Here is a 26,309-nt window from a genome sequence, read left to right on the forward strand (position 1 = left end):
CTGGGGCCAGAGCAGAGGGTAGGCCATATCCCTGCTGGCAGGTAGATGAATGAATGAGTGAATGAATTAATTAACTGAAGGCAGGATGGCAAAGTAGCTTCAGATTTAACACCCAGGGGGGCCTCAGGCCACAGGCTGGGGGCTGCCCAGAAACCCCCTGTAGCTGGGAAGGAGGCTCCTGGGGCCCAGGACAAAGGTCAAGGACAGCCCAGGCCACCTCAGCCTGGAAACGAGGAAGAGACCGGAGAGTTGGCTGTGAATGCAGATGGCTCCCCTGTGGATGGACCAGCTACCACTGCACCCTGGAGACCTCAGCCACAGACCCTGGCCACTGCACAGTGATGGAGCCCTGAGGCCACTGAGCCTGGAACCCCAGGAGCCCCCAGTTCCTGGACCTCCTGAGCTAGGGAGAGGACCCAGGGCGGAGGAACCCGTAAGCGTAGCTAGGCTGAGGATTCTCCCTGACCTTGGGAACAGTGGGAGAGGGCTGGGTCGAGTTCAAGTCCCATGTGCCTCTCCTCTCTGGGTTCCCCACTTCTCGTGTGGGTTTCACAGGAGGGAGGTGGACATCAAGAGGGTCCCAGGTGGAAGGAATCCACGCAAGGGGTGGAGCACCCAGCCGCTATCTACAAACGGGGTCCCGGGGGCAGTACCCACCCATTCCAACACTCCTGGTCAAGGTCTCCATAGCCCTGGGGTCCAGGGAGTTGGGAAGGAAGAAAGGGACAGGGAGGAGGGGTTAGAATCAATCTCTCTTTTTTGATTTCACAGCAATAACCAAGGAGACACAGTAGGTAGGTGCAATTCAGAAGCCTGAAGATCAACCAGGGCCCAGCCAAGTCCCGCAGGGACAAAGTTCAGAGCCAAAACCAGGCCGAGGACACAGACCCTGCCAGAGGAGAGAGCCAGGGCGGAGCCTTCAAGACCCCCCCTTCACTGGGGGAGGAGAGCCCCAGCATGGGGGGTCCCTCCCAACACCTGCAAGGAGAGTCCCTACCTGCTGGGAGAGTCCACAGCGCCCAGGGGCCAACAGGAAGGCAGCGTTTGCTGGGGAAGGCCTCCCTAGAGGCGCTTTGCTTAGCCAGGGGTGGGGGTGAGGATGGGTGTGTGTGTGGCCCCAGAGTCTGACAGCAGGGCACCAGAAGGAGAGAGTGTGGCCTGTGCTTGCTGAGGCATCTGAGGGTACTGGGTTCCGGTGTGTGTGTGTGTGTTGAATAAGGATGCCACCAAGATCCCAGAGGGAACTGGGAGGTGGGAATGAAGGAAGGGGAAGTGGGTGTGGCTCTGTTAGGAGCAAGGGGGTTTGAGGAGGAGGTACACAGGTCAGCAGGCCCTGAGAGCCCAAAGGCTAGTAGTGTTCCCTACAATCGCTCGCCTGGCCACACAACTCCCGCCCCAGCTGTAGGCCCTGACACAGCTTCCCAACCTTGAGGGGCAAGGCCAGGGCAGGCCTCAGGTGGGCAGCCAAGTCCTGACCTCATGAGGTCATTGTTCCCTGCACCCCAAGGCTGGGGCTGGGGAGCAGGAAGGACTGGCCTGGGAGGTCTTCCAGCCCACGGAGCGGGACCAGCATAGACCTCCGAGCTGCACGGTCTCCCACGTCCCTCTTGCTCAGGCTCTGCTCGGCTGTGCCAGGCACCCCTAACTCCCTGTGAGCCTGCCTGGCCTGGGAGACCTGCACCCCGCCCTCTGTCCAACATGCTCTCCACTACACGGCCAGTGGTACTTTTTTTTTTTCTTCATTTATCAAGGAAATTAAAAAATGTATATATATGCTCACAGATTACAAATCAGTCTTTTAAAAAAATAAATGAGGACCCAGCACAATGGTTCAATTGGCTAATCCTTCCTCTGCAAATGCCAGGATCTCATACGGATGCCAGTTCACGTCCTGGCTGCTCTACTTCCCATCCAGCTCCCTGCTTGTGAGCTGGGAAAGCAATGGAGGATGACCTGAAGCATTGGAACCCTGCACCTGCCTGGGAGATGGACACGAACCAGTGCTCATACAGGTTGTTAGCACTGGTAGGCGGAGGCCCACACTGCCTCCTCACTCGAAACGCTAAGCAACTGGGGGTCAGTCACGGCCAGTGTCTGTGAGCCCTAGAAGGTGCCACGCTGCCTTCCCCAAGGTGTCACCATGCCCTCCCCGCACCCCCGCAGTGCCACCCAGAGTTGAAAATGCCCTGCAGCAGACACTTCCTGTTCGGCCTCCTTGACTCCAGCCTGCTGGCTACACTGCTGGCCTTCCTGCTGCTGGCCGTGCAGTGTTCCTCCAGCTGCCCCCTGTTCCACCGCGGCCTAGCGTGCTCCCAGGGTGCAGTCAGCTTCATTTCCCCATCCAGGACGTGGAGTTTTGCCACAGAGCTTGTTGGAATGGAAGGAACTCCACTGGCCTCCAGGTACACCACGCTGACCAGCCCCTCAGGGAAGGCATTTGGCAGGAAGTAGTGGGCAAAGCTTTGGGAAGCAGGCACCCCGCTGGCTGTGCCCAGCACAGGGGAGGTGGTACTGCCTGCTACTGAGAACACTGCAATGACCTCCCTCCTTGGGAACGGCCTCCAGCCTCACCCCTGCACAGCCAGCAGGGTGGGGAAGGGAGAGACAGGTTCCTGGACTAGACTGGGATGTGGACACCCAGCGCCAGAGTGAGCCAGGCAACTCCTGCTCGCTCCAGGCCAGGCCCTGCCAAGGCACAGGGATGGCTCCAGCCAGCGGGGAGGCCCACTGTGGGCAACCTGAATTGGGTCCCTGCCCACAGCCTGGCTCAGCCCGGCCGTTGCGGGCATTTAGGGGAGTGAACCAGTGGGTGGGAGTGCTTTGTCTGGGCTCGCACTCTGCATTCCACCTGTCTGCTCAGCACATTGGCAGTGCGTGTGCAACGGCAGGGCAGTCCCTGGTTCCCCATGGCACCTGCCAGGAGGGAGCTGGGAGTGGCAAAGTTTGTGCTCAATAGAGTGTGGCAGAATGCAGAAGCGTGGTGCGCACCCCAATTCTCAGCCTGGGGAAAGCAGCTAGGGGCTTCCTACCCCCTCCGTGGCCTCAGGAAAGGCCCTGCCCAAGTTCCCCCGTGCGCGCGCGCGCGCGTGTGTGTGTGTGTGTGTGTGTGTGTGTGTCCCACCCTCTGCTCATCCACCCACTCCACAACCAGGCATCCAGGAGGGCTCTTCTTGGGGTGCAGGGGGGTAAAGCCACTTGGGCCCAAGAGAGCAGGAGGGACGTTCCCCCCGCAAAAAACTTCATCCCATCCAGTCCCCAGCCTTACACCAGACACCACTCAGGGCCTGCATTATATATGTCCCAGCCCCCAGGCCACGCTGTGCCCACCTTCCCCTACGGGCTGGATGCTGAGGAGAGGCCCGGGCGGGGGCACAGCAGTGGGCGTCCCTGGTAGTCAGGAGCCGCGGACTGCGAGCCGGGAGCCATTTCTGGTGCCTTCCAGGGTCGGACACCCGGCAGCTGCCCTGGCCTTGCAGTTCTCGGGGCACCCCAGCTTCCGTGGCAAAGGCTGGCGGGGGTGCCCTCTCGTGGTCGGCTTCGCTCCCTACGCGCTGGAGCCCCGAGTTCGCGGAAGGACACGCCCCCTGGCGGTCAGACCCATGTACGGCGCCCTGCAGGCGCTGAGGGGGTGTGCAATGAGAGTGGAGGTGTGTGGCTCTGAGCCGCGTCACAGATGGGCACCCCTGAGTCCGTGCCCCACTGTGCAGCAATTGCTGCAAGCCCAGCTTGCTGGAGAATTTCCTTCCTGGGTTACCTTGCTGCCCCAGAGAGTGCAGAGCCTCTTGCTTGGGGTGGTGAGAGCAGCCAGGGCCCTCAGGGAATGCTGGAGGCTGAGGTGTGCCAGGCCCAGAGCTGCTGAGGACGCCTTCTCTACCTGCTTTTCTCCTGCTCTGAGAATCTATTCTTTTTTTTTTTTTCATTTCATTTTTGTGTTCATTTATTTGAAGGGCAAAGACACAAAGCCAGGGCAAGCTCCCATCCACCAGTTTACCCTCCAAATGACAGAAGCAGCTCCATCCGGGCCTCCCACCAGGGTGGCAGGGATCTAATGACTAAGGCATCCCTTGTTGCCCCCCTGGGGTCCGTGTTACCAGGAAACTGAAGCTTTCACCTTGCCAAACGCATGCCCCCACCCTGCCCCCCAGCCCTGCCCCCTCCTCCAGCAAAGAGACTAAATGGCCAACTGTGGGTGCCAAGTGCTGGACAGCTCGTTGGAAGACCAGGGACCACAGGTGTCAGGTCAGGGGACAGGCAAGTGACCTTCATGCATTTGTACGGGTGCAATCTTGTCATGAAGATGCCAGAGTGTGGCCATCCAGCAACTAGGCAGTGGTCATCTGTGTTGGTTGCCCTGGTCTTCCACCGTGGCCTCCCTGGGCAGGCCTGGGCAGCAGGCAGCTCAGGGCGGCATGTGCCAGACTATGAATGGTCGTGTCCACATCAGCTGTCACATCTTGTGGTTCTATGTTCAACGTCCTGCTCCCTGGGTCACCAGCTGGGAGCGAGTGGCTGTGCCTGCCTGCCGCCCACATGGTGGTGTCAGCGTTTCGGATTTTCGCCATTGTGACAGGCGTGCTGTGTAGTCATCGTGGAGTTCACTGCTATGAGATGGAACACCTTTGGAGACCCACATACGCCATCTGTCCCTGTTCAGGACTTTTGTCAGTATTTAATTAATCAGAATTTTATTTAATGCTGGGGCATTGGCTCAACTGGCTAATCCTCCACCACCAAGAGCCAGGATCCCATGTGGGCATCAGTTGGTGTCCCAGCTGCTCCACTTCCATCCAGCTCCATGCTGATGGCTTGGGGGAGCAGTGGAAGACAGCCCAAAGCGTTGGGACCCTGCACCCATGTGGGAGACCCCGAAAAAGCTCCAGGCTCCTGGCTTGCATCTCGCAGGACTGGGTCACTCACACCCTGCCCTGAGGAAACCCAAAGAAGAGCTGGTCTATTTCCGTAGATTGTTGATCGTGCCAGGCACGGTCGGGACAAGGCAGCTTTGTTTGAATGGATGCCCCTTTGCTGTTACACACATAGGCATTTGAGAACAACCCAAACTCACAGTTTTATTCCAACTTTTAACGAATAACCAGAGCCCCCTTCTCACCATGAATTTTCACAAGCAAGTCCCCCAGCCTCAGCCAGCTTTTCCCATTGAGCTGAGTCGACCCAGGGCACTGGCTCCTGCGTGGGGAGGGAGACGCTGTGCCAGACACAGTGTGAGGAGGATCACGAGGGCTGGTGCAAGGATGGCGTCAAGAAGGGACAGGAGCCCAGACCACGCTCACCTCTGCATGGACGTGTGTGCAGAGCGCACACCCGCCTGGCTCCTTGAGAAAAATGCAGCGCCCTCATAGTCTAAGCTTTCTCCTGCCTAGCTCTCCCAGCCGCACAAGCAGAGCCCTCCCTGGGCTTCCCTGACATCCTCCCTGCATGTTGGACTCAGGAACTCCTGCCCCTCTGGCTCCCACACCTGCAACAGGTGGTAGAGTGGGGCCAGGGCTGTGGTGGTGCTGCGTGCCAGTTGCCAGCATCTCACACTGGAGCGCAGGTTCAAGTCCCAGGGGCCCAGTTCCCATCCACGTCCCTGCTAATGCAGCCACTATGTGTGTGGGCCCCTGTCGCCCAGCAAGAAGACCCAAAGGGGTGGGGGAGGGGGAAGGGCCAGTCTGAAGAGAAGCTTTGAGTAGTGATGTGGCCTTGATGTTCATAATTGGCATCCGGGAGTTACAGACCTTGCAGATCTCTGAGCAGGTGGCTTCAAAATAGACTTCGAGTGGAACTTTCATTTTATTGGGATGCTTTAACTGAAAAGTGAATGACCCTTGGAGGAGGAGCCCCTCTCCAGTCTCTTCTGCGACTAAGCGAGGCCCAGAACCTTCTCGCTCTGGCAGGGAGTCGGCCCGGAGGAATAACCCCACTGGGCACTCCGGTCCCGCCTCCCTCGTCCGCCACACCTAAGATGGCCGCCCGCCCATGCCTAGGTCGAGCTCCGCTCAGCCACGCTTCCGCCTGCCTCTCCCAACATGGGTGCTGCGTGCGCGCCCTGGGCGGGGCTAGGGGCGGAAGTGGGTGTGACAGGGACGGGAGCCGACCGGGCCCGGGAGGGCAGGTAGACCCTGCAGAGTGGAGGCCCCAAGGTGGAGAGCGATGATTCCTCCTCAAGAGGCATCCGCCCGGCGGCGGGAGATCGAGGACAAACTGAAGCAGGTGGGGCTGCTCTGAGGGCAAGGGGGCCGAGAGCCGGGCCGGGGAGCGAGGGGTCTTCCCTCAGCCTCCAGCGTCTGGTGATGGCTCCCTCTCCGCTGCCTGTAGGAGGAGGAGACGCTGTCGTTCATCCGTGACAGCCTGGAGAAGAGCGACCAGCTGACCAAGAACATGGTGAGGGCCTCGTGGGCTTGGGCGGAGGGCGGGAGGCGAACCCCGCGACCCTCACCTCGGGCTGCAGCCCGGCTCACGGGGTAGCGCCGATGGCGATGGGGCTGGCTCCTGGCAACTCTCCCGGGGTCGCAGGAGACCGTGGCCGCCTTGTAGGCAACAGGCGCTGGATGAAGAAGGCACCTGCAGCGGCAGCATCCTGTAAGGGCGCTGGTTCCAGTCTCGGCTCCACTTCCAACCCAGCTCCCTGCTGAGGCGCCTGGGCAAGCCTCGGCGGAGGCTGGGGGACACGATGGTGCCCCCGGGGGCACATCTGAGGCCTTCCTGCGCCCAGCTTACTGTTTGGAACAGCAGAGCTGAGCTGGACCCGGGATGGGCACAGGAGCCCCCTCCAGGGGTCTGAGAGCCAGGGGCTGTGCTCCACAGGTGTCCATCCTGTCCTCCTTCGAGAGCCGCCTCATGAAGCTAGAAAACTCCATCATCCCGGTGCACACGCAGACCGAGAACCTGCAGCGGCTGCAGGAAAACGTGGAGAAGACGCTGGCCTGCCTGGACCACGTCATCGGCTACTACCATGTGGCCAGCGACACAGAGAAGACCATCCGGGAGGGGTGGGCCGGGGCCCTGGGAAGGGACGCTGGGATCTGTGGCCACTTCCCCGCGCTCTCCTTCTCCTGAGCTGACCCCCGGCCTCCCATCCACAGCCCCACGGGCAGGCTGGAGGAGTACCTGGGGAGCATGGCCAGGATCCAGAAGGCCGTGGAGTATTTCCAGGACAACAGTCCAGACAGCCCGGAGCTCAACAAAGTGGTGAGGGGCCGGGGAGGCGTGGGAGGGCGCTGCCTGCCTGCTGCCAGCTCTGGAGGGGCACTGGGCCAGCTCTGGAGGAATACGGGACGCTGGCTGGGGGGCTGGGCTTCACAGGCTCCAGACCAGGAGACCTTGGCCTCCAACGTTACAGAATTAGAACCACGCTGAAGTATAAACAGCACATGAAATATAAATATCGCATTGGAGCTTTATAAATGGATCAGGGCGTGCTATGAGACTTACCATGTCCACCCCTTCAAGTGTACAGTCGGGTTCTCGCATGTAACCATCCCCACTGCCAGTCTCCCCAGACCAAAGCTTCATTTCTCCCAGTCTTTCAAAGAAATAAATAGATCTTTTAAAAATTTTTTTGAAAGATAAAGATATAACAGTCAGTAGTGGCAGTGCATGGTTTTGAGAATGCATCACTAAAGCTCAGCGTGCAGGTCAGTCACTGGCTGACCAAGAAACACGGTGATGGGACTGCCATTGTGGCTGGGCAGGTAGAGCGCCCACCTGCCAAACCAGCGTCCCATCCATTTAAGTCCCAGCTGTTCCACTTCCAGTCCAGCTCTGTGCTAGTGCACCTGGGGAAAGCAGTGGGCACTGTTCCAAGTACGTGGAGCCTTGTACCCATGTGGGAGACCACGGAAAAGCTCCTGGCTTAGGTGTTGTCCAGCCCTTGGGGGTTGAGCCATTTGGGGAGTGAACCAGCAGATGGAAGCTCTCTCTGTCTCTCTATAACTCTGATTTTGAAAGGAAGGAAAGAAAGTTAAAAAAAAAAAAAAGACGGGGGAAAAAAAAGGACACAGGGACACAAGTTGTGGGGCAGCTCCCAAGGTGACATGCATTTTATAAGAAGGACTACCTTCTAGAACAGTGATGTAGTGGTCTCAGGAGGAAGCAGTTACCATGCCACTTGGAACCCTCACATCACATCGACATGCCCAGGGCTGAGTTCTGGTCCCACTCCCGATTCCAGCTCCCTGCTTAGGCTCACCCTAGGAAACAGCAGGTGACAACAGCATTTTCCCATCTTCCAGGTCACTGCCCTAATGGCTGCATCAGCCAGGGCTGGACCAAGCTGAACCTTGGAGCCCAGCATCCCAGCAGGGTCCCCTGCATGGGATACCTGCTGCTCTCCCAGGTGCCTTAGCAGGGAGCTAGAATGTGGAGTGGAAGTGGAGCGGCGGGGACTCGAACCAGCGCTCCAGCGTGGGGGGCTGGCGTTGCAGGCAGCGGCTTAGCGTGCGCCTCCACAGCTCTGGCCCTGTCCTGGTCCCTTTGTTGTCCTGACAGAAACTGCTGTTTGAGCGGGGCAAGGAGTCGCTCGAGTCAGAGTTCCGAAGCCTGATGACCCGGCACAGCAAAGTGGTCTCCCCTGTGCTCATCCTGGACCTGACCGGCGGCGACGACGAGCTGGAGGTGCAGGAGGATGTGGCCCTGGAGCAGCTGCCCGAGAGCGTGCTGCAAGACGTGGTCCGAATCGCCCGCTGGCTGGTGGAGTACGGCCGCAACCAAGGTGAGGGCCAGCGCGGCGCCTCTGCTGCTCTGCCGGGTCTCCGCGCGGCACTTTTTTTTTTTTTTTAATTTATTCATTTCTGGTATGTCACTTTCTTTTTTTATATAAGATCAGATTTTTTAAAAAAGATTTACTTATTTTTATTGGAAAGTCAGATATACAGAGAGAGAAGAGACAGAGAAAAATATCTTCCAGCCACTGGTTCACTGCCCAAGTGGCCACAATGGCCAGAGCTGAACTCATCCAAAACCAGGAGCTTCTTCCAGGTCTCCCAGTGGGGAGCAGCTGGGATACCCATATAGGATCCTGATGCAATGCAAGGCAAGGATTTTAGGCATTAGGTTACTATGTACCAGGCCCTGGGTGGTTTAAATTTTAAAATTAGTTATTGTCTGAAAGAACGAGGGTGAGAGCAGGGTGTGGGTTTTGTCTGCTGTCTCACTCCCCAGATTGCCCCCAAACAGCTGTGTCTGAGCCAGGCCAAAGCCAGGAGCTTCCTCAGGGTCTCCCACAAGGGTGACAGGAGCCCCGGGACCTGCGTTGTCACCGCTGTCCTCCCAGGCACATGAGCAGGGAGCTGGACCAGAGCAGAAGTGGGCCTCCAGCCAGCATTACAGTAGGGAGTACAGACACTGCAAGTGACAACTTAACCAACTGCGTGAGAACGCCAGCCCTGGAAGTCTGCCTTCAGGTGCCTCACTTTGATGTTCAGCTGCCATGCCCGGGAGTACCCTGCAGCTGCAGCCTCTGCACTGGTTCACTCCACACTGAGACTCCCTCCAAGGTGCTCATTGGAGGGGTCACTGCCGTGGTGCCACAGATTAATCCTCCACCCTTTGATTAATCACATGCACGTGCTATTCATGTCCCGGCTGCTCCACTTCCTTCCAGCTCCCTGCCTGTGGTCTGGGAAAGCAGTCGAGGACGGCCCAAAACCTTGGGACCCTGCACCTGTGTGGGAGACCCAGAAGAGGCTCCTGGCTCCTGGATTCAGATCAGTTCAGCTCTGGCCATTGGAGCCACTGGGGAGTGAACCAGTGGATGGAAGATCTTTTCCTCTGTCTCTGTAAATCTGACTTTCCATAAGAATAAGTAAATCTTACAAGAAAAGGAAAGAGAAGAAATAGAGCAATTGGGACACCAGCCAGTGCGTGTATGAGATACTGGCGTTGCAGGCGGCATGGCACCAGCCCCTGTATATATTTTTTGAATTTAAATATTTTTTTAATATATATTTTTTGTTTTAAAAACAAAAAAAGCAAAAACCTTTTTGTTTGAGGTTTTGTTTCTCAAAGCAGCCGCTAAGCAGGGGTTAAGAAGTGGACGGAGAGGCCCTTCCCTGTGGGCAGGGAGGCTCCGTGCCGTGAGGCCGCCTCTGCCACCCGCCTCTGCCACCCGCCTCTGCTCCATCTCCACAGACTTCATGAATGTCTACTACCAGATCCGCTCCAGCCAGCTGGACCGTTCCATCAGGGGCCTAAAGGAGCATTTCCGGAAGAGCAGTTCCTCCTCGGGGGTCCCCTACTCCCCTGCCGTCCCCAACAAGAGGAAAGACACGCCCACCAAGAAGCCAGCCAAGCGGCCAGGTGAGCCCCTGCTGGCCCATCTGAGGAGCGGCCACGAGGCTGCCTGGGCCCCGGCTACTTCCGTCAGGCTCCTGGGGTGCGCCCTGGTGGCTGCCCCAGCTGTGAAGGCACTGGCCAGACTGCCAGGCTCTGGGCAGTGATGTCAGGGGGCAGGGCAGGGGTGGAGCAAGAACAGGTGGACAGCTGTCTCATCCTTTGGCAGCTGGCCAGGGCAGAGCCACCTGCTGGGCACACTGCTGCTCCAAAACAATGGGGCTGGAGAGGGGGCGGGCCCTCTAGTCTAGGCCTTCCAGTAAGCCAGGGCCACTTCTAGCGTGATACTGCTGGCAGGTGGGTGGGGATCTCAGAAGAACTGAGGTAGTGGTTTGTGGTGAAAAAGCCATCCCGCAGGCCATGCGGGCAGTGGCCTGGGCCGTGGGTTGTCAGGGTCGGGCCGGATGGTTCATCGTCTGTGTTTCTGGTGTCACCGTGTGCCCATAGGTTGGGCTCCAGAGAAAGTGTCTCTGTGTGTCAGCCATGGAGTGGCAGGCCCTGCTGTCCCTGGTTGTTGGGAAGGGCCATCCAGGGTGCTGCAGCCTGGAGAACCCAGGTGTAGTGACCGCAGGCTTTGGGGAGACACCCCCATCTCTCCAGGCCCTGCCTCCCTGCGCCTCTGAGAACCAGCTGTCTAGGCCCGCAGGGAACAAGTGTGGGGCCTTGGGCCTTGGGTTAGGGTTTGGAGAACCTGCTTGGTCAGGTGGAACCACCGAGTAGAGGCTGGCATGGGGGGGGGGGTTGGCAGGAAGTCCTGCCCCCTACCTATTGTGTGAAAGCCCTGGCCGCCTCCCCTACTGCACACCATGATTGCTAACCTGGCCTACTGAGCTGCGACTGCCGGCGCAGCTGCTGGTCTACCCTGCCTGTCACACATGGCCACAGGCTGTCCCCATGAGGCTGCCAGGGCTGCTTGGGCCCAAGCGTTCTTGTGCTGTGTCCTCTGCTGCCTTGGACTTGGGTGGGCTCACTGGTTGTACCAGAACCCGCCTGCATGACTCCCGGGGTGCTCACGGCCATGGTGGGGGGGTGGTGACTATTCCAGGAGGAGGGGTCTGCAGGCGTGTTCACAGTGAGCTGATCTGTCCTTGGCCCCAGGCCCGAGGGCAGGACCCTGTTCTGCTGCCAGAGTCCCTGAGTTGGCAGGAGCTGGTAGGCTCAGGGGTGCAGCTGGGAACCAGTGAAGACCCTCTGACGACGTCAGCTCTGTCCCTGGTAGTTGGATGCTGGTGATCAGCACCCCCATATTCCCTCCATTTAGCCACTGGCCCACCTGCTCCTGGTCATCGTTGGGCCAGGAATGGGGTCGGTTGCTTAGCCAGGCCTGCCCAACAAAGCGGAGGTCGTAGGGGGCCAACGGGAGCCATGCCTGGCCAGCATGGCAACCAGTTGTGAGTGGCGACATGGACTGGCTGGCAGTGAGCCCCTCTACACAGCCTGCCGTGGCCACCTGCGCCCAGGCACAAGGGAGGGCAGGAGCCGGGGGCGGGGGAAGACTGCCCAGCATGAAGGCCCGCCGCCTCCTCCCCTAGGCCCACGTGTGCGCAGGGCAGCCGTCCAGGTCTGCTTGGTGAGCTGGCTCGTGTCCTAGGATCCGTGCCCTGCGATGACTCTTTCCCACCGCGGGGCCGTCCCCTGACCCCCGAGGCCGGGGCCACAGTTTGGTCGTGATTGTTTGCCTGTGTGACACTAACCGTTGTTTTTTCCCCCCCACACCAAGAGCACATCCCCTCCTCCCCTGCTCTCCTCTGGGCTCTCTCTGTGGTGGCTTCTGTTAAGCTCTGCTGGGCTATGGACTCGCTTTGGTGGCTCGGGGCACCCATCGGGTGTGGGAGGCCCCTCCCGGGGAGCTGCGTCTACTCCCAGCTGCCAGGGGCTCAGGCTTGGCCACTTGCCAGCGCTGGGAGGACTCGGCCTGGGCTTTGGGGCGCCCTGGGCCCTGCCCACCCCGTGGCGCTACTCCGCAGCATTTCTCATTTTCACCTTTTCCTGGTGGCCCTTGGTCCACCTCCGGTGCCCTCTGCACCCCCTAAAATGAACTCGATTCCAGAACAGCGAGAGCCTGTGGTGGTACCAGAGCTCCGCAGCACAGACGCGGCAGTGTCTGTCCCCCGTGCCGAGCCTGGGGCTGCTGGGAAAGGCGCAGGGGCGGGCGTGGGCCGGGCAGGTGGAGGGCCGCTGCCGTGTTCTCTCACTCGTTTCCCAGGTCTTCTTATCTCTTCTCTGTGTGGCTCTGGTGACAGGGACGATCCGGAAGGCTCAGCACCTTCTGAAACAGTATTCCCAGCATGGTCTAGATGGGAAAAAGGGGGGCTCTAACCTCATTCCTCTGGAAGGTAATCACCCCACGCTCCCTCCCTCTCCACTCCATCCACTGTATGTCTCCTCCCTCGGCAGGGCAGAGCTTCCCGCAGGAGGGCTGACCCCGAGAGGGACAGGGTGGGAAAGGCAAGTCCCTGCGGCCGGCAGGCTTCCACGGGCACAGGGACAGGTTCCGGGGCCCTGGTCCCGGCTGGCTGACGGCAGCTCTGCCCTCCCCGAGGTCTCCCGCTCCCCTCCCTCTCTCTGTCCTGTCCCCTGTGTGACTCAGAAGGTTCCTTTGTCTTAGGGCAGCCCTTTCACGCCCAGACCGGCTGGGGTGGTCCCCCTGGCCCAGGCCTGTGAGCCACAGCCCTCCTGAGCAAGGGGAGAACGTGCCCGCAGGGGGCAGGTGCCTGGAGGCCGTGGCTCTTTCTCACTTTTCCCTGGGAGTCCTGGGCCCAGGGCACGAGCAACCAAAGGCTGCTCAGGCACCAGCTGCAAGTCAGGCTTGAAAGGGCTGTTCCCATGGTGGTCGGAGGCAGCCGAGGGGCTCAGAGCCCTCCCCGGGGCCCTTGCCCCGTGGCCCGTCTCACGTCCCCCCTCTTGGAGATCAAGGGCTTCTTCCCTGTACCCTGAGGGGCAGCCCCCCCAGCCCCTGGATAAACGCTGCTTGTGTTTGTGCGGCCGACGTCTCGCTAGGTCACGAGCATGATTTCCGAGTTAAGCACCTGTCCGAGGCCCTGAACGACAAGCACGGGCCGCTGGCCGGTGAGTACCGCAGCCCAGCCGAGGGCAGCCGCCACCGCCGCCCCTGCAGCCGCCCTCGAAGCCGGCTCCTGCCAGGCCCCGCTGGGCACTCTGCTCCGAGGACGGCCAGGCCTGCTCGCCTCTCACCTCTTGCTCTGATCTCTTTCTCTCTCTGTCTCTCCTGTGAGCACTAAGTCTCCTTGCCTTTCTGCAGATGGGAATGCCACCCAGCCCTCAGGGCCTGAGCTAGGGGAGAGGCAGGCAGAGGGCAGGTGGCCCCGCTGAGGGCAGGGAGCCCCGAAGCATGACTCCTGGAGCAGCTACGGCACCCAACTCCTCAGAGCGGCTCCCTCGGCGCAGGCCACTGGTTTGGCCTGTAGGCACCCGCACCGGTCCCCAGGGCTCAGCCACAGGGCCCCCCCACTCTGGGGTCATTGTCTCTTCTCACATTTTGACCCCATCCCCACCTGAGCCAGCCTCCCTCACAGCCCAACACCCAGTTGTATGTTCCAGAAGGCCTGCGGGGCTGCCAGCAGCCTCCCCATGCCCAGTCACCTCGCATGGATAAGCACAGTGCCACTCTTTGAGGGGGTACTGCCACTAGCCCAGCCGGGGCCAACTCCTGCAGGAACAGGTCACAGACACTCCTGAGCCAGGAAGTGGACAGAGGGCACTCCCCCAGGCTCCCGTCCTCTGCCCTTCTCCCACCCTTCTAACATCTAGTGCTCTGGGGACCTAAGTCCATTTGCGCAGAGCTGGAAGGTGAATCCAGGCCCCAAGCTGGACTCAGCTCTCTTCTTCCCCTCCAGCCCAGGCGGGCCCACAGAGCCCTTGCGGCTTGCTGCCCCTTTCCCGGCTGCTTGGGGCCATGGACCAGAGGCTGGGGAGACCCACACCTCCCCCCTCTGCCCTCAGCGAGGAGAGTGGGTGCCCCCGGCCCAGTGGCTCAGGGACACTGCCGTCCCCCCAGGGAGAGACGACGTGCTGGACGTGGAGACGGACGCCTACATTCACTGTGTCAGCGCCTTCGTCAAGCTGGCCCAGAGCGAGTACCAGCTGCTGGCCGACATCATCCCAGAGCACCACCAGAAGAAGACCTTCGACTCCCTCATCCAGGTCCTGCCTGCCTGCCGGCTACCCGGGGCCCTGACCGGCGGGAGCCAGGGGTCGGGGGAGAAAGGCAGGTTGGCCCTGGGAAGCCCCCTCCGGCCCTGTGCTGAGCTGGAGCCCTGCCCTTGCTCAGGACGCACTGGACGGCTTGATGCTCGAGGGGGAGAACATCGTGTCAGCTGCACGCAAGGCCATCATCCGGCACGACTTCTCCACGGTGCTCACCGTCTTCCCCATCCTGCGCCACCTCAAGCAGACCAAGCCCGAGTTCGATCAGGTGCTCCAGGTATGCGTGGCTGCCCCCAGCCCTGGGAGAACCCCCTCCATGGCCCACAGCTGCTGCTACAGGGCCCCACAGGAGACTGAAAAAAGTCAGCCCCCAAGGTGTGGGGCATGGAAGGTGCTGGAAGGAGGGCGGGCCAGCAGGGCTCTGGCCAGGGCTACAGAGGTGTATGTGTGTATGTGTGTGTGTGTGCGTGCTTCCTTAGGGCACGGCTGCCAGCACCAAGAACAAGCTGCCCAGCCTCATCAGCTCCATGGAGACAGTAGGAGCGAAAGCGCTGGAGGACTTTGCCGACAACATCAAGGTACCTGCTCTCCCTCCTTCCGGGACTCCCGCCCAGCCAGGGAATGGGTGGGAAACAGGCCAGACGGCTGGACTGTATCCCATCAGCCTCTGAGTCCGAGGGGCGTCCTTACGCTCGCCTGCCAGGAGCTGGTGCCACTGTGGGCAGCTGTGTCTGGGAGCTGAGGACTGTTTTATCCGCAGAATGACCCAGACAAGGAATACAACATGCCCAAGGATGGCACAGTGCATGAGCTCACAAGCAACGTAGGTGCCCTGCAAGGACCCCCGTGGAGGGAGGGAGGAGAGAGGGGGGACCCCGGCCTGGCCCCAAGCCACTCGGGCATGGGGGCTGGGGTGGCAGGATGGACAGCCAAGTGCCTGGCATCTCAGCAGACAGCCCCTTTGTGGGCAGCAAGGCCCACGGCGTGAAAGCTGGCAGCTGTGCTTGGCACTGGGTGGAGGCTGGAGGAAGGAAGCAGCCTGTTGCTGCACTGACCTGCCCCCTGTACCCGTGCTCTCCCAGGCCATCCTCTTCCTGCAACAGCTTCTGGACTTCCAGGAGACCGCAGGTGCAATGCTGGCCTCCCAAGGTACTTGGCACTCTCAGCTGGGTAGCCCCTGTGCCGCCTACTCTTGCCCGGGAATGTGGGGGAGTCCCCCCAGGAGGTGATGACTGAGGAAGCTCCCCCAACTCGTAGCCTGGGTTTGAGAGTGGCTGGTGGAGGCCCCGGCTGCTGGACCATCCCAGGCTGAGCACCTGCAGAGCAAGGTTGGCCTATGCCCTTGGTGAACAGACTGCCACCCCAGTGTGGCAGGTCATTGCAAGCACTGAGCACCTTCCCCTGCCATGGGGGGGACAGGGAGCTGGCTGTGGCTGTCTGGACCCCCACATGCCAGTGTCTCCCCTGCTTCAGAGGGCCCAGCTGGCGTGGGGAGCAGTCTGCCTGACAGGGTCCTGGACCGCATCTCTAACCTATGTTTGCACTTGCGTCTCTCTCCCTCTTGCCTCTCGCTCTGTCCCCTGCGTGCACTGCTCTCACTCCATAGTTCTTGGGGACACATACAATATTCCTTTAGACCCCCGAGGTAAGCCGTGCGGCTCTACGGCCCCGAGGGTGGCTCCCTGGGGACTGCTCTCAGCACCTGTGGGGGGTGGGGGTCCTGTCGTCTCTCAGCCCCTTTTGTGGCCACTCTGTCTCTGAGCTTACCTGCGCAGCACCTGCTGTGTTTTGCACCCTGGATACGCCCTTCACCCTACTCCATGGGACAGCAGAGGGGTCTGGTGGGGGGAGGAGCTAGAGAAGCTGTGGCAAGCCGTCTCTGGGCGTGGCTGATGGCCAGTGGGGAAAGCGGGGACTAGTTAGATCCCACCCGACAGGCGGCATGGTTGGAGGCCAAGTCTGGATCCCATCCCCACTCCCTCACCCTGGTCCTCCCAGCCTTCCCGCTGCATGACCTGCTCCTTAACCACACTGTCCATTATGACCAAGGGGAAGTCCTGGGGTCTAGAAGCAGCCCCGGGACAGCGCTTCCTGTGGCTGGGGCAGCTCCAGAGCTCTGATACCCAGCCTCGCAGGGACACCCCTGGGTCCTGCTCGACCAGCAAGCCTCAGGCTGCCCCTGCTGGGCGGGGGACCTCCAGGCCTCGGCTACTGCCCCTACAGTGACCAGCTTCTCCTCCTACAGAGACCAGCTCCTCTGCCACCAGCTACAGCTCCGAGTTCAGCAAGCGGCTGCTCAGCACCTACATCTGTGAGTTCCTTTTAGTACAGCGCACCGTCTCCCGCCCCACATGCCCGTAGGAGCCCTCTGACCTTGGTGGCTGTGACCTGTGCTCCAGTGCAGGGCCCAGGGGCAGCAGGCAAGGCCTCCTGAGGCCCCCCAGCCTCTGAGTCAGGGGAGCAATGGGGGGTGCTAGTCAGTGAGTCGTGAGACTGGGCCCCCTTCCCCGCACAGGCAAAGTCCTGGGAAACCTTCAGTTGAACTTGCTGAGCAAGTCCAAGGTGTACGAGGACCCCGCTCTGAGTGCCATCTTCCTGCACAACAACTACAACTATATCCTCAAGGCCCTGGAGAAGTGAGTGCCACAGGGGCAGGTCCTCCCGGGGCTGGCTGCGCCCCTTGGCGCCTCTGGGGTGGGGCTGCCACCTCGGCACTGGAGGATAAGGTGGGAGGGGACACAGAGGCCAGGGGCCTTGGGGGACCTGGAGGCCAGGTCTGTCTTGTCTCCACCTTCCCAGGTCGGAGCTGATCCAGCTGGTGGCTGTGACCCAGAAGACCGCCGAGCGTTCCTACCGTGAGCACATTGAGCAGCAGATCCAGACCTACCAGCGCAGGTGCGGCCCCAGCCACGGTGGGCTCCAGATCCTGGTGGCCACAGCCCCCAGAGTCCCCATGCCCCACATGGCTCAGTGCATTCCTCCTCAGGGCCTCCACAGTGTGAGGTCAGTGACAGGGAACTGCTCCTTCATGGCCCCACCCTTATGCTTGGTCTTCTATCAACCGCCTGCTCCCTGTGGCTGGCCGGGAGGACATGAGGGGCCAACACTGACAGAGGTGTGGGTCAGGCATAGCCCCAGACCGGCAAGGGTGCAGGGGCCCTGGAACTCGCTCTCTGATTCCCTAGCTTTCTTCTTGGTCTGTTTTCTCTCCCCATTCCCTCCTTTCTTTCCCCCTTATTTCTCTGTCTCTTAATTTCTGTGACATCTATGCCAGCTCTAGAAGAGATGTTTGTCCCATTGTAGGGTCGCTGTGGGTGTCCTGTGCTTGACTTGCAGCGAGTATCTTAAGCTCTCTTCCCAAGTAAGAGATCTTGATCGGCTTAGCAGCAACCCTGATCAGTTCCGCACTGCCCCATCCCCTGGTAGAGCAAGAGGTCTAACAGAAACAGCCAGACTTGTGCCTGGGGGGCAGCAGCGGCCCATGGCCGCAGCCCCTCTCATGCCTCGCTCTCTGCCTGGCAGTTGGCTGAAGGTCATCGACCACATTGCGGACAAGAGCCTCCCTGTGCTGCAGCCAGGAGCCAAGGTGGGGAGCAGCCCGCTGTGGGGAGCGGCGGGTCGTCGGGGCAAAGCTGAGTGAAACAGAGAGGGCTGGGAATGCAGGGATGGGCGGAAGGGCGACTGCTCTGAGCAGAGCTATCCCTGTCTCCCTCCTGTCCCCCACCCCACGCAGCTCCGCGACAAGGAGCGGCAGATGATCAAGGAGAGATTCAAGGTGAGTCGGGGTCCCCTCCCTTCCACTGCTGCCACTGCCACCGCCTCTGCAGTGACACAGCCCCAAGCACGGCCTCTGCTTCCCTGTCCTTTCCTCCTTGGTGGTGGTCAGGGCTTCAACGACGGCCTTGAAGAACTGTGCAAGATCCAGAAGGCCTGGGCTGTTCCGGACATGGAGCAGCGGGACAAGATCCGCCAGGCACAGAAAACCGTTGTCAAGGAGACCTACGCGGCCTTTCTGCACAGGTGGGCCACCCTCCCAGGCACCCTCAGCCCCTGCTGGCCACTCCTCCCCCCCCCCCAGCCTGGCTCCCACTCTCCTCTCTCTCATAAAGCACGGGGTGGCTAGCAGGTGGGAGCCCTGGGCCGTGAGGCTTCCAGCTGGCCTGACTCCAGCACCTGGTCAGGTATGGCAGCGTGCCCTTCACCAAGAACACGGACAAATATATCAAGTACCGCGTGGAGCAGGTGGGCGACATGATCGACCGCCTCTTCGACACCTCGGCCTGAGCCTGCCGCCCCAGACTGGCTGCGTCCTTGGATAGATAAACCAGTGTTAACTTGACTCTGGGCCGGGTGAAGCTCAAGTCCTTTGACACAGACCTTTTACCATGCCCCTGCGGAAGCGCATCCCTAAGCCCTGTGGCCCTGACTTCTGTGCCATGCTGGGACAGCAGGGCTACCTCTGACTTTGGGTTTTGTAACCTCCCCCCGACCCCGCACTGTACCCTCAGGGAGCACCCAATGGCTGTGGAGCAGGAAAGGGGAGAGGAGGACGAAGGAGGTTCTCTGCCCTGCGCAGCCCGGCACACTGCTGGAAGCATGAGGGATGCGGCGGGGATTCTGGCCCACCCTGTGCCATCCAGCACTGGGGCCTCCTCCCTGGGGCCCAGCATGGGGGTTGCAAGAATGGTGGCCATCAGTGGAAGTTCAGCAGCCAGGGTGGCCTTGGGGCCCCACTTGCTTGCACTGGGAGTAAATGGCTGAGCCGAATGAAGACAGGCCCTTGTAATGTACTTGCACTCAAAGGACAGGTTTATTTCACACTACACATATGTTCACCCAAGGCAGACTTGAGGGGGTCCCCCTCCCCTCTCTCCTGAGACCATGCCCAGGCAGGCCCCACCCCCCCAGCCTCAGGAACCCACTCTTTGTCCTGAGATCAGCTGCTCCAGGCCACCATGCCACATGCTGGGCTGCCCACCGTGGGGGCCGTCCATCCCAGGGGGTGGGTCTGACTTGCATGTTGCCCATATCCAGATGGCAACAAAGATGACCTGGGTACACAGCACGCTGGCGACATACACAAGGAAGAAGACGTGGTCAGCTGCCTCAAGCCGCTTCCTCCTGGACCCCTCTCCTCCTCTGCGAGGGTCTGCAGGGAAAGGCAGGGTGAGGAGCTGTTGCCCAGGGCCCCGCAGAGCCGGGGCACGAGCCCAGTGCTCCTGAGCGCATGCGCTCCTTCTTTGGCATGCACAGTGTGGGCCTGGCCCATAATGGCCACCTGGAGCCCAGGGGCGGGTGAGCCAGGGGCGTGAGTACAGAGGGCATCTCAGCATACATAGGCCTCGCGCCCAGCTCTGCCCCTGCCACCCCGAGCCTGCTCCAGGCCTTGTCCCTCACCAACCACCCGGTCCCAGCAATCCCCTGCACCTTTCGTGTCAGGCTCCGGGGCTGGGCTGGGGCTATGCCCGGCCCTCAGGGTGTCCCGGGCCAGCATCCCCGCCAGCAGCACGGTCTCCACGGTACTGAGCAGGAGCAGCAGCAGCAGGATGGTGAAGAAATAAGCTGTGTGATGGCAGGGATGGCACATCACGGGCCTGGCAGCCAGACAGAGCAGGCCTTCCCTGGCACCAGAGAGGGAGCAGGCTTACTGAGCAGTGGGTTGCAGGAGGAGGAGCTGGGCAGGCCGTGCACCAGCGAGGAGTGGAAGACGAGATAGCCCAGCAGCAGCGTCACTTTGTAGGCCATACGTTCAAAGGCCTGCAGGGGTAGCAGCCCCCCGCACATGTCCGCCAGCAGCAAGCCCTCACCGGGGACGATGAGAGCTATGATGGACTTGAGCGCTGTGTTCCGCAGGCTCAGCTGGAAGGAAGCCAGGATTTCGGGGAGGAGGTAGGGGGCTGGGGTAAGCCCCTCCACTTCTCAGCTCTGTCCATGGCCCCCCGCGCCTGACCCCAACTCACCGTCACCTGGAAGCAGGGCACCAGCTGCTCTTTTAGGACCTGGGTTTCTACAGCGTCAACCACATACTCCCTCTTGATACTCACAATCTCATTTGTCACTTGGACCTGGAACTCCAGCTCCTTCACTGCAAGGGGTGGGGGCAGTGAGCTAGCCCAGAGCTCCCCTGCCCTTGGTCACTCCAGGCAATAGAAGCAGAACCCACCGGGGGCCGGGGGGACAGAGGCTGTCTAGCTGCTCAGGGGGGCCGTCAGTTTCCCTTCCATGGTGAAGGGGTCTGACAGGGAAGGATGGGGTTCCTATAGCAGCTTCAGTGACACCTGCTGGGGCTGTGGGATGCCTACCAAGTGGCTGCTCCTTCACGCTGCTTCCGGGAATGACAGCACAGCGGTCAAGCCCTGCAGACTTTCAGCAAGTGTCCCAGCCACTGCCATCTGACCCTGCTGTGTGTCACTGCTCTGGGGCACAGGGAAGCCCTGAGGCTACAGCCCTAGAGGAAGTGAAAGTGCAGCTGAAGGTAGGGCGGCTCAAAAGGGCTGCTGTCTGGGAGGTGAAAGTGGACTGCACATGCTGCTCTCCTGTGTGTTCAGTAACCCTTCCCCCAGGCCTGGGGCAGCCAGCGGTGGGCAGAGCCAGCCTTGGGCCAGATGCCCAATGGAGGCCAGGAGTGTGCTACCCTGTCTGTACCAGAGTTGCTAAAAACGAAGAAGCTGAGGTTGCAGCTGCTCTGGTCCCTGGGGAAGTGCAGGAGCTCAAAGTCGCAGTTGGCCTCAGTGGTAAGAGCCAGGTTGACCTCCACGTGGCCGTCCTGGCCCACTGTGGCCTGCGGGTTCTCGTCCTTCCAGTCTGTCCAGAGCCTGTAGGGGAAGCCAGTACAACCAGAGACCCGGCCTGGGGCAAGGGCAACACTGGAGTCCGGGGCCCAACCCCACTGGCTTCCTGTGGGCAAGGTGGGCAGGAACGGGGGGCATGCCCACAACAGGGGGAGTGCTTACAGAGCTGACTCTTTGCCAAGCAAGCCTCAGCTGTAACACTGTGTCCCCGACACTAGAACTCCTGCCCCACTTACGCTTCCCGGATGGAGAGTTCAGGTGTCCACAGCAAGTTCGTGGGCAATGTGACAACTTTCCGTGAGTACATGGTGCCATTCCAGGCCAGGCGGGCATCCAACCAGGCCTGGGAACAAAAGGATGCCACTGGAGCTGCTGGTCACACATGCAGGACCCTCAGCCCAGCAAATGCCAATCCTTGCCACTGGACTGGCTGCACATTTCCATCCCACCTGCCCCTGGGTGAGGCTCACCAGACGGAGCATCAGCACGTAGGACACGGTATAGCGCAGGATGTCCTGTGAGAGGGAAAGAGCCCATCAGGGGGCAGGACACCCCAGCACAGGCCGAGGACGAGTCCCCCCCAACCACCCGACAGCACTTACCACATTAAACACGTTGGACACGAACACATGTGCACTCACGAGCAGGGGAGCACTCCCATTGCTAGGGATCTGGATGACTTCCTGCTCCTCCACACCTGAGATGAGGTCAAGGGGGACAGCCAGATCGAGAGGACAGAGGTCACCCTCCCCCAAGGGCCAAAGTCCCAAAGTTCACAACCTCGCACCCTCTACCTACCCACTGCAAGCACTCTGAAGTTGGGCCCCTGAACCAAGGGCCCGATGCTGCCAAGCCCAAGGAGGGCAAGATGGAGCAGGAACCTCAGCCCCATCACCTGCGCCACAGGAGCAGCTGTGCCTGATCCCAGTCACCTCCCTGTGGATGTGTAGCTCTTCCCCTCAGGGACCCTGGGGCCTTGGCTTTAGCACTCCTTCGTCCCAGTTCCGCAAATACCCCAAGACAAAGCTCAGGACAAAGCTCCGCCCACCCTGCACCTGGCCCCGTCCTGCTCCACTTCCACCACCTGGAACTTGCTGGCGTGTTCAATGCCTGTTGGGGAGTAGGCAGGCCCAGGGCCTCCACCTCATCCCCTGACTTGGCCCCTTTTCATCCACGGCTGGAACCAGCCTGGCTGAGTCCCCAAGCCGATGGCCACAGTATCCTGCGCTTGGTGAGGTGAGATAAGGACATTTGGGAATGTCCATGTCTGTCTTTAAACTTGGAGCCGATCTTACGTGAAGAGCCTCAGGGAAGGGTTGACTCCAGGATAGGTAGGGGCGCTTGTGAGCAATGTTCTGGGACATTCCTCTACCCTAGCCAGGCAGTAGCTTAGACTTGCTGCTGTGGCCACGGTACAGACCCTCTCCACACATCCCTGTCTGGGAGGAGAGAAAGGCAAAAACAGACATTGGGACCTCTACCCAGCCATAGCCAGGAAGGAAAAGCCAAGGACCAAGGAAAGCAGGAGAACAGTAATCTGACTTCCAGTGGACTGGAAGCCTGCAGGACGGTCACATGTACCATCACAGACTATCAAAGGCCCTCAGACCCACTGCCTGCCTCCACTGCACATGCTGGCCGCCAACTGGGCGATTTTTGCATCGCCAGCCCTTCCAGATGACCACATGGAAAGAGCAGCCCACACTCTCCAGCCTCAGGGATTTTACCTGGATGTGTTTTAATATATAAATTTTACTTTTTATAATGATGACATTGTGGATCAGAGTGGGAAGGATCAAGGTTTAGGGCAAACTGGGTGAACTCATTGATTCCAAGTTTGCTATTTCTTGTTCTTGGGGAAAGGGGAGAGACAAAGGGAAAACCACTCACGACTTTCCACATGTCCCGGTACCCAGGGATGAGGAAACACCACCTCATATCAACCCAGAGTCTCAATGTGTACATATTCCGAGAGTTCTGTCCAAGTGATTTGAATGGTTCTGAAATGCTGCCTATTTCACCGGTCCAATGATAATGTCACCCTCCCAATGTCCAGTGGTTCCATTCACCAAGATTTTTTGCTGTCATCATTTTGTTTGGAGTAGTTGTCCAGTTAGCTCTGTTCTGCTACAGCACCAAATGAGCTGCCTTATTCTCTTACAATGGGGCCTGTGTCCACTGCTCTGCCTTTTTCATTAGTAGGAGACGTTCTTGCAGATGAGTCCAAAGACCCAGGACAGGCATCCCAAGCCCTGCCAGATACCCCACCCCTGGGGCTCATGTACCCAACACTCACCTAAAAGGTGGGCCCCAGGATCTAGGCCAGGCAATCCAAGCCCTACTGGTTCCTCCATCTCTGGGACTCACGAACCTCCCCCCAACCCTGGGCCCAGGCTGGCGTGACTTGCCTCACCTCAGGTCCACAACTTTATTGTGCAGCCTGGCTTAGTCTAGTCTTTCCCCTGCTGATGGGTGCTGCAGCCTATTCTAGCCCAGTCTGATTACTATCCCAGTCCTAATGTAAACTGGCTGGTGTTGCAGTCTGATCTGGCTCCTCCTGCCCCCTGCCCTGGTTCTCAGATCTGCCAGTGGGTGTTCTATGCTAGCCCAGACTGGTCTGTCCCCAGACCTGACCCACATGTACACCGGCGAGTACTGTAACCTGACGTCTGGGCCGCTCCTTACCTTGCTTCTTGAGCTCACCTGCAGGAACTGCATCCCAATGAAGGAGTTTCTCCATTGAGTCTCCTCCCAGTGGAAGTTCTCACGCACACCCATGGGTCATTGGTCCAGGCTGACTTTGTCCATCTCCTGCCCTGGCAAGATCTGGCCACACCCATTCTGGTTCTTGTTGGTTGTTGCAGCCCAGTGATATCTGGTCTGCGCTCAGACACAGCTTTCACGTGGTTCAGCGGGAGTCAAAACCTAGCCTGGCCTATTCTACACCCAACCTGGCTCTCACAAGTACCAGTGGGGGACTGGAGTCTAGCCCAATCTGTCGCTCCACAGTCCCAGAGCACAGCCACACCGGTGCAGGCTGTAGCCATGTACAGCCAAGCCTACTGTCCCCAGTCCTATTCTCATCCTCACCAGTAGGAACACCAACCCAGTTGGGGTGCCCCTTAACTTCCCAGCAGGCCTGGCCCCATCTGCAGTTCCCACATGGTGACACGTAGAGGCCCAGCACAGAGACCAGGGGATTGATGCAGGAGTTGGTGTAGAGGACCAGGTATGAGATGCACAGGTGGTGAATGTGAGGAGGAAGAAGTGGAACCACTCACATGATGAGCATGGTGGGACAGAGGCATGGTCACCATGATGGTCATTCCATCACCTTGTGCTTGGCTGACCCTGCTGTCCCAGAGTCCATGGCGTGGCCCAAGTAGCTCAGAGTGCATGCTTGTGGGCCAGGCCAAGAACTGGCACCGGCTGCAAGGAGCTAAATATGAAGGTGCAGAGCTCCATGACAGGCTGGGTGGCCCTGGTCAGGTGGGCCAGCTGCGACTGGCAATAATAGCTTAGGTAGGACCCTGTGTGGAGCAGAGCCTTCCTCGGGTGACCCCAAAGGCCGCTAACGCATTGAGAGGTGTGTGCAGCTCCCCCATGCAGCAGGTAGCAGTTGGCCAGACACCTGGGGGTCAGGTCTGAGAGGGAGACTCAGGATCAGGCAGCAAATGTACTTCAGGCCCTACACTCGCTGTCCAGGAAGGCCTGCAGCACGAGGTCACACTGCACCCACTGTGAGGTATGGGGCAGACATCTGGATCCAAACATACAGCTGAACGCAGGGGCAGCGTGGGGACCCCATCGCCAGCATCTGACCCTCCTGGACTGTGGCCACAGATCCCACGTGGGGCAGCACCCCAAAGGCGTGGAGGGCTGGGCATTAGACAGTCAGCTATAGGGCCCCTCGGAGAAGACAGGCAGGAAAAGATTCGGGCAAGTCAGGGGCATGTGTGGGCTTGGACCATGGCTCAGTGCCAGTGGGAGGTGTTTGGAAAGTGGGGTATCCCCTGGCTGCTCTTCCCTGGAAGGGAGATGGGGAGCAAATACCGGAGTCAGACCATCATTTGCTTCCCCAAGGGTCATCATAGTGTCCTTGAAGCTCCACCGGACTCCCCAAGGGGTGGCTGTCCTCACTCCTCACACCTCACCCGTCAGCACGAAGCACAGGTCTCCAGTGTGAGCCAGGGATCCCAGGCACAGTTGCCCGGACTTTGGCGGGGATCTGGAATGACTCAGGGTACGAAGATTTCTTCCAAATCTTGCTTTTGGTTGTTTTTTGGATCTATATATACCCAGAAGTTGCTCTGCTTTTTTGAAAAGATTCATTTACTTTCTATTTGAAACAGATCTTCCATCCCCTAGCTCATCCCCCCATGGCCACAACAGGCAGTCCCACACCTGTCCCAGCTGCTGCTTTCCCAGGTCATAAGCAGGGGGTTGGACTGGAAGTGAAGCAGCCGGGGCTTGAACCATTGTCCACGTGGGATGCTGACACTGCAGGCAGAGGACTAGCCTGCTTCCTCAGGTCGCCTGGACTTACGTTTCCCTAACGATCAGTGGTTAGAGATTTACCTTCGAATTGTTCACTCAGCTCCCTCATGGCCACCTCCACTGGATACCCGGGGAGTCTGCAGGGGGTCAGGACCACCAGAGTGGACTGACAGGGTCTGGAACCTCAGTACCCGCATCTCAGGGGATGCAGTGACCACCCCTCCCTGTCCCCTAAGTCCAGTGAAAGCCAAACGACCTGGGAAGGTGCCCGCCGTTGAGACACCCGCTTGGTGATACGCCATCAGCCCGGGAAAAAGAGCCGACGTAGGCGGGGGTCAAGGGGGGTCCGTCAGCAGCCTTCTTGCCCTCAGTGGACAGGCGGTGGGCTTGTCCCCGGCCCGGCTTTCCCGCGCCCCAAGTCCGGCTCCGCGTCCTTTCGGCCCCCCAGAGTCCAGCCTACGCGCAGGCGCGCTGCAACTTCAGCTCGGGCCTTGTGGACCGGCTGTCGGTGAGGGGGGGCGG

The 26,309-nt window shown here is 59.9% G+C and overlaps 2 protein-coding genes across 9 annotated transcripts; one reads left to right on the forward strand and one right to left on the reverse strand.

Annotated features, from left to right (window-relative positions):
• Positions 1 to 6,095: 6,095 nt before the first annotated feature.
• On the forward strand, positions 6,096 to 19,203 carry EXOC7 (exocyst complex component 7). Of its 8 annotated transcripts, XM_040989629.1 has the most exons (21): positions 6,096 to 6,213; positions 6,319 to 6,384; positions 6,808 to 6,992; positions 7,086 to 7,191; positions 8,491 to 8,713; positions 10,132 to 10,299; positions 12,576 to 12,668; positions 13,333 to 13,401; positions 14,351 to 14,496; positions 14,624 to 14,776; positions 14,979 to 15,077; positions 15,260 to 15,322; positions 15,582 to 15,648; positions 16,106 to 16,144; positions 16,745 to 16,810; positions 17,015 to 17,135; positions 17,299 to 17,394; positions 18,022 to 18,085; positions 18,233 to 18,274; positions 18,386 to 18,519; positions 18,681 to 19,203. In XM_040989629.1, exons 1-21 carry the CDS (start codon positions 6,154 to 6,156, stop codon positions 18,781 to 18,783), a joined length of 2,163 nt encoding a protein of 720 aa, XP_040845563.1. In that variant the 5' UTR covers positions 6,096 to 6,153; the 3' UTR covers positions 18,784 to 19,203. The 8 variants fall into 8 exon arrangements, with proteins under 8 accessions (XP_040845563.1, XP_040845562.1, XP_040845565.1 ...); XM_040989628.1 differs by lacking the exon at positions 16,106 to 16,144 and having other exon boundaries at positions 13,249 to 13,401; XM_040989631.1 differs by lacking the exon at positions 16,106 to 16,144.
• Positions 19,204 to 19,303: 100 nt separating this feature from the next.
• ZACN (zinc activated ion channel) lies at positions 19,304 to 22,654 on the reverse strand. Its single transcript, XM_040989358.1, has 9 exons — positions 22,586 to 22,654; positions 21,893 to 22,036; positions 21,761 to 21,805; positions 21,527 to 21,633; positions 21,145 to 21,314; positions 20,460 to 20,584; positions 20,148 to 20,358; positions 19,927 to 20,061; positions 19,304 to 19,648 (listed from the first exon to the last, which is right to left on the reverse strand). The coding sequence occupies exons 1-9, from the start codon at positions 22,652 to 22,654 to the stop codon at positions 19,410 to 19,412; spliced, it is 1,245 nt and encodes a 414-aa protein (XP_040845292.1). The 3' UTR covers positions 19,304 to 19,409.
• Positions 22,655 to 26,309: the final 3,655 nt, after the last annotated feature.

Source organism: Ochotona curzoniae, unplaced genomic scaffold (assembly GCF_017591425.1).
Source record: "Ochotona curzoniae isolate NIBS_2020 unplaced genomic scaffold, NIBS_Ocur_1.0 contig_523, whole genome shotgun sequence".
In the NCBI taxonomy this organism is placed as follows: domain Eukaryota; kingdom Metazoa; phylum Chordata; class Mammalia; order Lagomorpha; family Ochotonidae; genus Ochotona; species Ochotona curzoniae.

Excerpts from the sequence above, each read along its gene's own strand:
- ZACN (XM_040989358.1), bottom strand. The coding sequence starts at position 22,654 with ATGTCCCAGAACATTGCTCACAAGCGCCCCTACCTATCCTGGAGTCAA. Across the intron at positions 21,806-21,892 it reads TGTCCAACGTGTTTAATGTG|GACATCCTGCGCTATACCGT; the intron begins GTAAGTGCTGTC and ends TCCCTCTCACAG. Across the intron at positions 20,359-20,459 it reads TGCCCTGCTTCCAGGTGACG|CTGAGCCTGCGGAACACAGC; the intron begins GTGAGTTGGGGT and ends GCTTCCTTCCAG.
- EXOC7 (XM_040989628.1), top strand. The coding sequence starts at position 6,154 with ATGATTCCTCCTCAAGAGGCATCCGCCCGGCGGCGGGAGATCGAGGAC. Across the intron at positions 6,385-6,807 it reads ACCAGCTGACCAAGAACATG|GTGTCCATCCTGTCCTCCTT; the intron begins GTGAGGGCCTCG and ends TGTGCTCCACAG. Across the intron at positions 12,669-13,248 it reads TAACCTCATTCCTCTGGAAG|GGCTTCTTCCCTGTACCCTG; the intron begins GTAATCACCCCA and ends TTGGAGATCAAG.